Consider the following 12,564-nt stretch of genomic DNA (forward strand, 5'->3'; position numbering starts at 1 on the left):
TCACTTATCTTGGGAGTCTCATCAGCCCTTGTGGTCTGGTGTGTGACGAAATCTCAGCACGGATACAGAAAGCTCGTCTAGCTTTTGCGAACTTGCGTCATTTATGGCGTAGGCGAGATATCCGTCTAGCAACAAAAGGACGGGTTTACTGTGCAGCAGTCCGTTCCGTCCTACTTTATGGAAGTGAAACATGGCCGATAAGAGTAGAGGATATTCGTAGGCTACTAGTGTTCGATCATAGGTGTCTTCGAAGCATTGCTCGTATATCCTGGGACCACCGGGTAAGTAATGCAGATGTTAGGAAACGGGTACTAGGTAAGGATGGCAAATCGATTGGTGAAGTAGTGAAACTTCACCAGTTGAGATGGCTGGGACATGTGTTACGTATGCCCAACCACCGACTGCCCCGACGTGCAATGCTTTATGGTGTAGGAGCAGGTTGGAAGAAAGCTAGGGGTGGCCAGACCAAAACATGGCATAAATCTATGAAGTCACTGACAAGTGGACTGGGCCATGTTGGTAGGTGTAGACTACCTAGTTGGGACTCGGGAGATGATAACAATCGATAGTTAGAGACCTTGAATGACATGGCTCAAAATCGTTTGCAATGGCTAAGGTGTATCCACTCTTTGTGTTCTACCAAATTCTAATCTGAATTCTTCATGTCTGTATCCTTTTTCTCTTTCCAAATTTATTTCATTGTATTATACTCCTTCAATAACATCTTCAAACCCTAATCTTTCCGATTACTGCTTATACTCCTACTACTTCTACCACTATGGGATTTGAATCGACAACTTCATCTCTGTGCTAATGTGGTATGGCAACTCGAACTGATGTACGTACGTACGAAGTTCTACGTTGTAACTGACTGACTGATAACATCTCTAGCCTTTGCGTTGTACCATCTTTCTCACCCCAACCAGGGAGTCGTGAAGGACCAACAGAAGCCAGCCCTTTGCAGCTTTCTTTCATACCACGACACCATGTCAAACGCTGACCATCTCTCCGCTTTTTCCAACCAGTCCCGGGTTGTGGCTCCCTAAGAAAACCACCTGCTTCAGTCTGGGCACCTGGGCAGTATCACAGCCCTCACACAGATCGAATGAGATTTGTGAGGCGCATATGTATCTGGTGCTTCCTTGTACCAATATTTATGTGTTTAAATAAATAATAATAATATAACCACTCCCAGCGTCGGCAAATAATGCACGACGTGAAAGTCTCTGGAACGACATTCGCAGAACATGTCCAAGCCACCGAAGTCGATGTTTCAAGATAGTGACATCAATCGAATTATCGTCGCTGTTCCCGAATACACGATGCCGAACCTCTGCATTACTAACATGGTGTTGCCACTGAATGTCAGGAATCCTTCGGAGACAACGATGATCAAACACAGAGAGTCGTCTAACATCCTCAACTCGGAGAGACCAGGTTTCACAAGCATGGGGCAAAACTGCTCTCATTGACGCGTTGTAGATCCGACCTTTTACAGACAGACTAACATCACGAAGGTGCCAAAGGTGACGCAGATTGGCATATGCCGCTCTGGCTTTCACTATATGTGAGTTGGTCTCATCACTCACGCCACCACCAGCACTTATATAGCTACCTAGATACACGAACTTCTCAACTACTTCTATCTGCCCATTACCCAGGGTGAGTACAGGATCAGAGTCCTACCAGTCTTGTAGGAGTACTTTAAGAAAGGTGGGCTGGGAAATAGCTTATTTTACTCCCAGTGATTCACATCGTTGTTTGTAAGGACTTGTAAATATGGAGCTAATGCATCTAGAACTTTTCATGAAAGGACCTTTTATAACTGGTCTCAAGCAGTCATCCATTTGGTACTGTTAGTTTCATTCGTTGACTGGATAACTTTTCGGACTTTAATGTCGTTTCTATCTTTCCTGTTGGTTATGATGGAAAATCGAGGACTTTGGGGACTTCAAACTAGAGTTAACATTCTGTAACCTCTCATTCACTTTTGATTAATGTGGTTTTTGGTATTTTGGTTTCACAAAGTAAACTTTTAATTGTCATTTTATATTAAAGCTTCGGTTAGCACATTAGGTATGTACATTAAACTTATGTTTCTTTATGAATATTCAGACTTTTTGTCCTAGTTCTGCTTTGTTTTGTTTCGTTTCTATAGATGTTTGCGTTCTTTCATAATCAAGTCAATACATACTATCGTACAAGCCCGTAATGGGATTGTTTGTAACACCAATTGTGTATCTGAAGTTGGCGCCAGAAACAACATGGTAATTTCTTGATACTTTCTGGTTGATGGTATTCTACTGAATGAAAATTTGTACTGATTTCATGTTCATATTCACTATAATTTGTGGGTCTTTCTAATTGTAGATTCTTTATGATCAGATTTGCCTATTGTAATGAACCAATCAACATGTACTGACTAGAGCACTAGTTGCTTCATTTACTAGCATGTTTAGGAGGTTGATTGATATTCAGTATTGCCAAAAGACGGCATATATGAGGTTCTAAACAAATATTTCGTAGTTGACAAACTAAAAAATATTCACCCGGTTATATTTACCAGGTTTCAAACAGTTATCTTTCGGGAGTATGTGTGACCAGTTTTCTAGATGGTTGTGTCAACTGGGTATCAACCCACTTTCCTTTACAGGATCTTTAAGGAGGATTGTTCCTAAACGAGGCTGCTAGATGGAAAACGTCAATGCCGTAGATACCTATTTAGGGCACTATGAACTAAGTCTCTTGTTTCATAATTTTTCTTGTCTATCATCAACCTTTCGTCAGTAGCTACAACTGGTTGAGAATTATTAAACTAAACTAATTAACTTGAGATTGTAAGAAAGCATCAAATCATAACCGGTCACTTCCAGAATGATTGTGGTCCGAAGTTATCAGTTGGATTTACTAAAATATTAGTTCGAGTTTGAAAGATGCACATAGTTCCATTTGGCTAGTATTAATTAATGATCATTCGAGTTCATAATAAGGATAGATTGTATTTTGAAGATTATGGTTCCTAAAATCTATCTGTCTAGGATTCTTGATGTGCATATACCTGCCATTATATCATATAATTTGTTGGTTTTATGTATTTATTCGACACCTAAGTTGAACTGTTAATAAATATCAGCTCTTTTACTTCTATTGAGACTGAACAAATTTCAACAATCTTTAGTAAAAGGAACCAATGTATACTACTGTCAATCATATCTTATAGCCTGTTATTTCAATTTCAATCGTTGTTAAAAATAAGTATATTTCTTCCTGTTTATATGGGTATTGGTAACTTGAAAACATAATCTTTATGATAAAAACTCAAATTTCCTTTAAGAGCCTTAGGGATATTATGACAGTAAATATATATGGCAAGTCTTGCTACTGGTATGCCTAATCTGTTTTCCTACCCGGTTCCGATAGACCCAACTACTTCCACACCTCAATTGTAACACTAGAGAAAAGACGCTAATTGCGAGTGAATGCTTTACTCCAAAGTTAGTTTATGTACAGAAATTGAGGGTTACGCGCGTCCTTGGGCTCACGGAGATTTCTAGAACCATACTAAATACCTTTGCAGTATAAGTAAATATCCAATCAAAATCCGTGACACATGAGGCTTCTGTTCAATGTTGATTGGATAAAACTTATCCTGGTGTTCCTGGCCTCTAAAGACTTTGACGAGAAATATTTCACGACTCCCCCAACAATATATTTGAAAAACTCACTCATATTAAATTATAGATACTCTCAGGGTTCTGTACTCTAAGTATCTTACCACTTGTATTCTAAAGAGGATTAAACCTCAATTTAGAAACTTTATGATGAAAGATAGCCGTATTAAGCAATATTCCCACTTTTTACAATATCCGGGCTTCAAGATAATTTATTTATTTATTTATTTAAACACATGAATATTGGTACAAAGGGACACCAGATACATATGCGCCACACAAATCAAATGAAATTTGTGTGAGGGCTGTGATACTGCCCGGGTACCCAGGTTGAAGCAAGTGGTTTTCTCAGGGGGCCACACCCGGAGCCTTCGACCTAAAGATCTCGTCGACAAGGCAGTGGAGCATCGTAAGGAGATACATTCCCATGGTAGCCGGTGACCAACGATTGATTCATATTCCATTTGCTCACTCAGGATCTAGGAGCCCATGTGCACCATTGTTTTGGAATCAGGGTTTTCTAACTGCCCTAAATAAACTCACCGTGTCCACCAACCCGGTTAAAGCGCCGGACCGCCGCCTTTCGTCCTCTCAGTTTCGTAAACAACAGGAATGTGGTGCGAATGTAGTGAGTAGAACTTCCCCGGTAGAGGTTATATACGCGTGGCCATGTGAGAGCATTTTGAGAGGGAGAGCGTACTCTCCCCACTCTCGGCCGTACCAGAGCATTCGGGGGCCTGAAATAGGAACAATAATAAAGCTGTTGTATACCTCAGTAGATGCTTGTTTATTAATTTCTTGCGGCTACCTGAAACTTTATGGTTAAACCGGATACTGTAAGAGCATTTCACCAGTTTTCTTTGTAACGTCTATACAATTCTTTCTGTATTGTTACTGAAAGCCTATATTTCACAATTAATTTAGCTCAAATGTTAGATAAATAGAATATATTTGTAATGTATATGCATGTAACTCTGTTTGTTTTTTCTTTAATCACCGATCTTAACCATTCTCTATTTTATGATATAATATCTCCCTTGTGCGTGTTCTCTGGCCAATAGTTTTCTCTTCCCCCTTATTGCTGTTTAATTTTTGTTCTTTCACAATCCATATGTATCATTCCATTTAGATGGTGTATGTTGAAGAAGATCCAGAAATTGGTGCAACTATCAAACAAACATTAGATGCAAATTTCCCTGTACATGTACAAGATTTGCTTAGTTTAGAAATATTGGCTCATTGGCCTAAAGAACCACAAATGTTAATGGTTGTAGAAGTATGGCAATTTCGATTGGATATTATGGAACGGCTTAATACTACTACATTACAGTTTACAAATAGTCCTAATCCAACCATTGGTAATACTACTACTACTACCAATAATAATAATAGTAATTTACCAGGAGCCGGAAATTATACAGATGGTTCACAATCAACTGAATATGCTGTAGATGATTTTAGGCATCTACGTTTATTCGAGAAACTTGGGACGTTATTGAAATCAATAATGGTAGTTACCCGCCTATTACCTGGTAATTAATTAATTAATTGTTAGTTTTTAAATATTCTGTTACGTTTTTGTGCTTTAATTACTTTTTTTAGAGGAGTAGTAATATCTTAATATTAATAGTAAACGTCATAAGCCATTTTGGTGGAGTTTCGTTGTCTGAGCTGGATCGTTTAATCATGGAGTTTTCATTGTTCTTCTGAGTGAAATCATCAGGGCGAACCGCAGGTAGAAATGAGGCATATCAATACACGTGGACAATTGTGAACACACGTTCGACTGGTATAATATCGAGATTCCGACTAGTGAAAATCCAAAGAAGACCAAGGGACGTCTTGAAATTTAGGACTCAAGTCAATTGACAATCAATAAACACATCGAAGTCGATTCATTTTATCAACCGATGCGATAAGTTATGGAAAAATATGGGATCAAGAATCAGGTTGAAGGGGGGGGGGGACAATCAAAATAAATATCCAGGCAATTACAAGATAAAAGTCAATAGTAACTAAACAAGATCGACAACACAAATCATGATTCATATGTTGTGAAATTCAAATACCTCACGTCTACTTGAATTTTGTACTCATGATGTTGTTCAGAAGAATGGTGAAAGTTACGGGATTAAATCTTCTAGTTCGGAAATCAAATCATTAACCTGATCTACAAATCTTTTGCATCATGTCTTAAGCTATCAGGTCAAAACAGCTGGTGAAACCTTTGTGATGATTTTATTTGGTTTTGGTTAGAGTTGTAATTTATTTCATATCTTGCTGTTTACGAAATACTGTTGAAAGTTAGCTATAGAAACTGAACATAGAGAATATCTTCTTTGATATTCGTGTCTTAAATGGATACATATTTGCACTTGGTCTTTTTGTTATAATTAACTCATTAGCAAATACAAATTCGTATATTTGGCTTCGAGCTAGTGATACTACTCGGTGGATGTAGACGTTAGAACCTGTTACTTAGTGGCTGAAAGTCGAACTATAACTACTGACCCATCGCACTTTACACTGTTGACTGTCTTCGTTCTTCACATCGGTTTTATTTTTCTGTACGATGAGTTGTATGCCCATTGACTTATAATTATTTGTCATTATGGAGAATAATCTAGTTCGGTATTACGGAACACAACATATATTCCATAGGATGCTGCCAGTAGTAATAAGAGACGATAGTGAAGTTTGAGTTTCTGTTTAAAATCCATTCATGTTGTCTGTTTTTAACAAAATAAAGTGATGTGTTTATGGAACACTGATAAAGTTATTGAAGGTGTAACACACAAGGAAGAATATGCGTCATCATTTTCAAGTAAGGAGTCTACTGTTAGAAACATGTTAAACCTTTTGATCCGCTGAGCTTTACTGACATTATTGAAGTGCCCACATCAAAGTAGGTATATTAGACTTTCAATCAAGCATTTAAGATATTGTGATTCTGGCTTACAAAGAAATCCACGGCGTTCGTTTCGCCTAGTTGAGACTTATTAACTGGGTATACTGGCGTCCCAGTGTTGATGTTTACACTAAAACTTACACCCAGTACATTTCACTTCAAACACCGGCACATTGTCCACTGAAATGTTGCTTCCAGATACACCTTACTAATCACTGCAAACTCATCAAATGAGCTGATGACCATCTGAGACCAGTAGCTCTGGATAACGTATTGGTGTTTGAATAGAAAAGTACTGAGTTTGAGTCTCTGTGTGAATTTTAACACTGGGATGTAGGTCCGTCCAGTTAACGAGTTTCAAATATGATGAAGCGTACAATTTGGATCTCACTCCAAGCTATGATCAAAACATACTAAACCTTTGTAACTAAAGGACAATATCGAGACAATCGTCTCAGGATGTGTACGTATAACAACCAAAACTGATGAATTGCAGTCCTCAATATCAACAATCGGAAATTACAAACCCTTACTTATTCTTGTAACCTAGTAGTTTAAAATCAAATGTTACTTTGGCCACTCAATCACCCCTAGTCGCTTATCTTTCCAATTAGCGTTGTCTATGTAGTTATGCGTCTATGTATTATCAGTACTTACGTACATTGAAAACACCGACCTTATTCGAACTTAAGGGAATTATTATGAAAAAGACATTTGATCCTTAATGGATAAATCATTTGTAGGTGGGTTTTTCCTGTTGATTTAACATTGATTAGAATATAATTGTGAACCAAAGAGTACTGGAGGCAGTTGTTTCCTCTTTGCATGCAACTGTTCACCAATGTACAATACATCCCTTCCAAGGTCTACACAGTTGGTACAAATTAGACTTATTTTAACAAACTCAAACTCAGGACCTTCGGCCTCGCGCGCGAACGCTTAACTTCAACACCACAGATTCAACATCCAGCGGTGTTAATCCCTCCGTCCAGTAGTTCCAGGTTTTCAATGGTGGTCTAACATTGATCCATTAATGATATCAATCTAAACTCAACAATCTGCAAAACTCTGTACTGTTAAAAAAAGAAATTTGTCGCGAATTTTTTCTCGTATCCTAGATTGGTATATATTTACATTTCAGGTTATCAACTTTCTCGTCGTCAAGATCCAAATGAATATCAGATGTGTTATACACTGCGTCGTGGTCCTAGCGATCTTTCTCGACTTGGTGCGACTCCGAAATCTTATCAAGTCGGTCGTATATTTTCTGGGTTAGCAATACCACAGTCACCTAAAGAAGAACAAATGTCCTCTACTGCTCCCTCATCATCTTCTGGTTCAACACCGATCGATCAAAAATTAACAAAACTTGGATCAGATACTGGTTTAATTATTGCTGATGGTTTATTACCAGTTTATTTAGGCACAACTGTTCATTATCGTACAGAAATTCATTTTAGTTCAAATAATAAATTAATACCTATAATTGATGGTCTTACTAAAGGGAATTTATCTGCTAAAAATGGAATACATGAGGTAAAGCAGTTTAATTGAATTATATTCATATGTACCTTTAAGAGGCATACCATTCTATGTGTATTAACTATACAAACTTAAGTTATTCATAGAGCTTTGTTGTTGTTGTTGCAGAATTTAAAGTACATCATTGTCATTTGTTTCATTGAGTTATTTGGTTATAACATTGTGCATTGTGTCATTCTATTCTTAATCTCTTATCATCCATTAGTGAGTAGTGTAGTCTTTAGATTATATTTTTATTTGTATTATTTAGTTGTGCTATCTATACCTTGGTTCATTTACCTCGTGCTGACTTCACAACTGTTTTTCTTATTCATTATTTCTCTAAAAAAACAGTTTTTTTTCGAAAGAAATAGACATTTTCATGGGATTCTGTATTTTCGGAGGAATATATCACTCTCCAATCTCTGGTAGTAATAATAATAATAACAATAATATTGGTAGTAACAGTAATAGCACTCATATACCTAGTACATGTTTATGTACCTTATTTTAAGTCATACTTCTTTGTGCACTTAGTATTACTTGTTTGAATCTTCTCTTGTTGTTATCTCCTTTATAAAGGACTCAGTGGCCGAGTGGATAACGCGATGGCGTTTGAAGCGAGGGTACTGGGTTCGAGTCCCAGAGTGAACATCAACTCTGAGATGCAGGTACATCCAGCTGACGAGTCCCAAATAGGACAAAACGCGCGTCCTGGATCCCACTGCTAGCCACTATTGCCCCCAAATGCCCTGGTACGGCCTAGAGTGGGGAGAGTCCACTCTCTCTCTCGAAATGCTCTCACATGGCCAGCGAATATATAGCCTCTGCCAGGGAAGTCCTACTCACTGCCTTCTCGTGGCGGGGGTGTTGTTTACGAAAGTGAGAGGACGAAAAGCGAATGTCCGGCGCTTCAACCGGGTTGGTGGACACGGAGGGTCCACCTAGGGGAGTTGGAAAACCCTGATTCCAAACCAATGGTGCACATGGGCTCCAGTATCCTTATGGAACGAATGGCGAATGAACCTGCTGCTGGTCAACGGCTACCATGGGACTGCATCTCCTCACGATGCTCCACTGCCTTGTGGATCAGACCTTTAGGTCAAAGGCTCGGGGTGTGGCCCCCTAAGAAAACCACCTGCTTCGGTTTGGGCACCCGGGCAGTATCACAGCCCACACACAAATAAATGAAATGATGAATTCTATTGACGATACTATTCTCGCTCATATTAGAAGCAAGACAATTTACACTATTATTATTATTACCATTATTATTATTATTATTATTATTATTATTATTTACTACGTCGCTTTTTCACCCCCTTTTATCCCCAATTTGTGTAACCTTACTTTTCAACCTATGCAGCAGCTCGCTCTTGGTGGAAAATCTGTCCTATCTAAACGATCTCCAGTCACTGTCTGGTTGAAAGTGAATGCTTCCACCGATTATGAATACTGAAGCAGTCTTTCTGAAACCACGTACGCCGTTCAAGCTGGCTTCCTTCAACGTTCGCACACTAATGCATATCGGACAACAGATAGGGCTGGCTATGTCTTTGGAAGGTCTTAATGTTGACGTTTGTTGTCTATCCGAGACCCGTATTCAAGACTCTAGTGAAGTACTACAAATCCGCTCTCCATCTGTCGCCTCGAAAAGCTTGTTTCACGTGAGCTTATCCGGGGACCCTGTGGCATCTTCGTCTGGTCTTGCTGGCGTTGGTGTCGCACTAAGCGCTAGGGCTGAGGCAGCACTAATCGATTGGATCCCCATTAACAGTCGGTTATGTGCTGTTAGATTAGAAAGTTCCATCAAAGTGAAAAGAAATCGGCGTGAGAAACGGTGTCTTTTCGTTATCTCCGCCTATGCCCCGACAGATTGCAGCCCGGATGCAATCAAGGATGAGTTTTACTATGAGTTAACAGTTCTTCTCCAGAAAGCGCGTTCGACAGATATTTTAGTACTAGCCGGTGACTTGAATGCACAAGTCGGGCGTCTAGGCACAGAAGAGAGTCGTTTAGGTGGCCGATGGGGACTTGTTGGTCGCAGGACAGACAACGGGGACCGTTTGCTGCAACTGTGCACAGACCACAACCTGTTTCTGGCCAGCACTAACTTCCGGCACAGTCATCGCCGGTGTGCCACCTGGCGTCCTCCCTCTGCATCCCAAGCCTGGACTCAGATTGATCACATCGCGATCAGCTACCGCTGGCGTGGTTGTGTACAAGACTGCCGCTCCTTTTGGAGTACTTATCTGGAGTCTGATCATTCCCTGGTCTGCGCCAATCTCACCTTACTTTTCAGTGGCCGAAGGATTGACCACCACCAACGGATCGATGTTAGTAAACTGGCTGCAACATCTGTTGCAAGTAAGTATCGAGCGGAGCTAGCTTCTAGGCTAGCTACCATCCGACCGAAAAGTATAGATGAGCATTGGTTGCATCTTCACGATGATGGGATGCCAATCACTAACATCTCTCGACGTCTTGGACGATGGGCGGAATTCTTCGAAGGGCAGTTCAACTGGCCTGCTGCTCCGGCAACATCAACCAGTTTGTCCTGCCCCCCATGGCCGGTGACGACTGATCCACCAAACGAGGCGGAAGTCCGCAAGGAACTCCAACTCTTGAAACGTTACAAATCACCGGGCCCAGATGACTTACCTCCGGCTCCTTTTAAAGATGGTGGCGACTTTCTGGCTAAGGAACTGACGGTGTTGTTTGCAAAGGTTTGGGAGCAAGAAAGTGTTCCAACATCATGGAATGAGTCAATAGTCGTCCCTATCTTTAAAAAGGGTTCACGTTGTTCCTGTAACAACTATCGGGGGATAAGTCTACTTCCGATTGCGTCCAAACTATTGGCTTCTATCATTCTTCGTAGGTTGTTTAAAACCCGAGAACGATTGACTCGCGAGGAGCAGGCTGGTTTTCGTTCTAGTCGAGGATGCATTGATCACATCTTCACCCTCCGCCAAATGTTAGAACACCATCATACGTATCGCAGGCCAACAATCGTAGTGTTTCTTGATATCAGGGCTGCCTTCGATTCGTTGGACAGGACTGTTCTCTGGGATTGTCTATTGAAGAAGGGTGTGCCTGAGAAGTTCATTAACATCTTAAAGGCCCTGTATACGAACACCTCAGGCAGAGTGAGGGCATACAACCACCTTTCTCCCTTGTTCCATTCGAGCAGTGGGGTTAGGCAGGGTTGCCCAATCTCACCATTCCTCTTCAACTTTGCCATCGACGACATCCTGAAAACAGCTCTGATGGATGTAAGTAATGGCGGTGTGGATATGTTGCCTAGAGAACGACTTCTCGACCTCGAGTATGCGGATGGTATTGTCTTACTGTGCGATAATGCCCAAGGTATGCAATCCGCACTTAATCAGTTGGCAATCAGTGTCCGCAGGTACGGCATGTGCTTTGCACCCTCCAAGAGCAAAGTACTCCTACAAGACTGGCAGGATTCTCATCCTGCACTCACCCTGGATGGTGAGCAGATTGAAGTAGTTGAGAAGTTCGTGTATCTAGGTAGCTATATAAGTGCTGGTGGTGGCGTGAGTGATGAGATTGATGCACGTATAATGAAAGCCAGAGCGGCTTATGCCAATCTGGGCCATCTTTGGCGCCTTCGTGATGTTAGTCTGTCTGTAAAAGGTCGGATCTACTACGCGTCGGTGAGAGCAGTTTTGCTCTATGCTTGTGAAACCTGGCCTCTCCGAGTTGAGGATGTTAGACGACTCTCTGTGTTCGATCATCGTTGTCTCCGAAGGATTGCTGACATCCAGTGGCAACACCATGTTAGTAATGCAGAGGTTCGGCATCGTGTGTTCGGGCGCAGAGACGATAATTCAATTGGTGTCACCATCTTGAAACACCGAATTCGGTGGCTTGGACATGTTTTACGAATGTCGTCCCAGAGACTTCCACGTCGTGCATTATTTGCCGACTCTGGGACTGGTTGGAAAAAGCGGAGAGGAGGTCAGTGTATGACATGGTGTCGTGGCATGAAAGAGAGCTGCAAAGGGCTAGCTTCTGTTGGTCCTTCACGACTCCCTGTCTGGGGTCCGAGAGATGGTGCAACACAGTGGCTAGGGACGTTATCAGATATGGCTCAGAATAGAAGCCAGTGGCGGTCCTGCTGTAACCTTCTTCTACTTTCTTCATAAAGAGTGGCTATAACTATCCTAACTGAGAGAGCTCTTCTGGTTGTACATTCAGTTCCCCCCATCACTACTCCTTTTTTTTTCCTTCTTTTATATATACGCATCTTCTTCCTTCTCCCATTCTCATTATTTTGTGTGGCGCATATGTATCCGGTGCCCTTTGTACCAATATATATGTGATTAATTAAATAAATAAATAAACTTCCCATTGATGTTTAGGACTGCAACTGGTCAGTCTCTTATTGGCATATGTGCATACTGTCCGTATTGCCTCGATATAGCCTAAATTCACAAGCAT

At 40.7% G+C, this 12,564-nt stretch overlaps 1 protein-coding gene across 1 annotated transcript in view; it reads left to right on the top strand.

The window, feature by feature from the left end:
* The window catches only part of Smp_141410 (putative cell adhesion molecule), a gene marked incomplete at its 3' end in the record, with an annotated part of 69,942 nt that overhangs the window by 8,405 nt on the left and 48,973 nt on the right, over window positions 1-12,564 (top strand). The window contains exons 2-5 of the mRNA XM_018797432.1: window positions 2,159-2,267; window positions 4,801-4,947; window positions 5,877-5,922; window positions 7,721-8,115. Of these exons, the coding sequence (XP_018652474.1) occupies window positions 2,159-2,267; window positions 4,801-4,947; window positions 5,877-5,922; window positions 7,721-8,115 (697 nt within the window). The remainder of the gene's footprint in view (window positions 1-2,158; window positions 2,268-4,800; window positions 4,948-5,876; window positions 5,923-7,720; window positions 8,116-12,564) is intronic.

This window comes from Schistosoma mansoni, chromosome 4 (assembly GCF_000237925.1).
Source record: "Schistosoma mansoni strain Puerto Rico chromosome 4, complete genome".
NCBI lineage: Eukaryota > Metazoa > Platyhelminthes > Trematoda > Strigeidida > Schistosomatidae > Schistosoma > Schistosoma mansoni.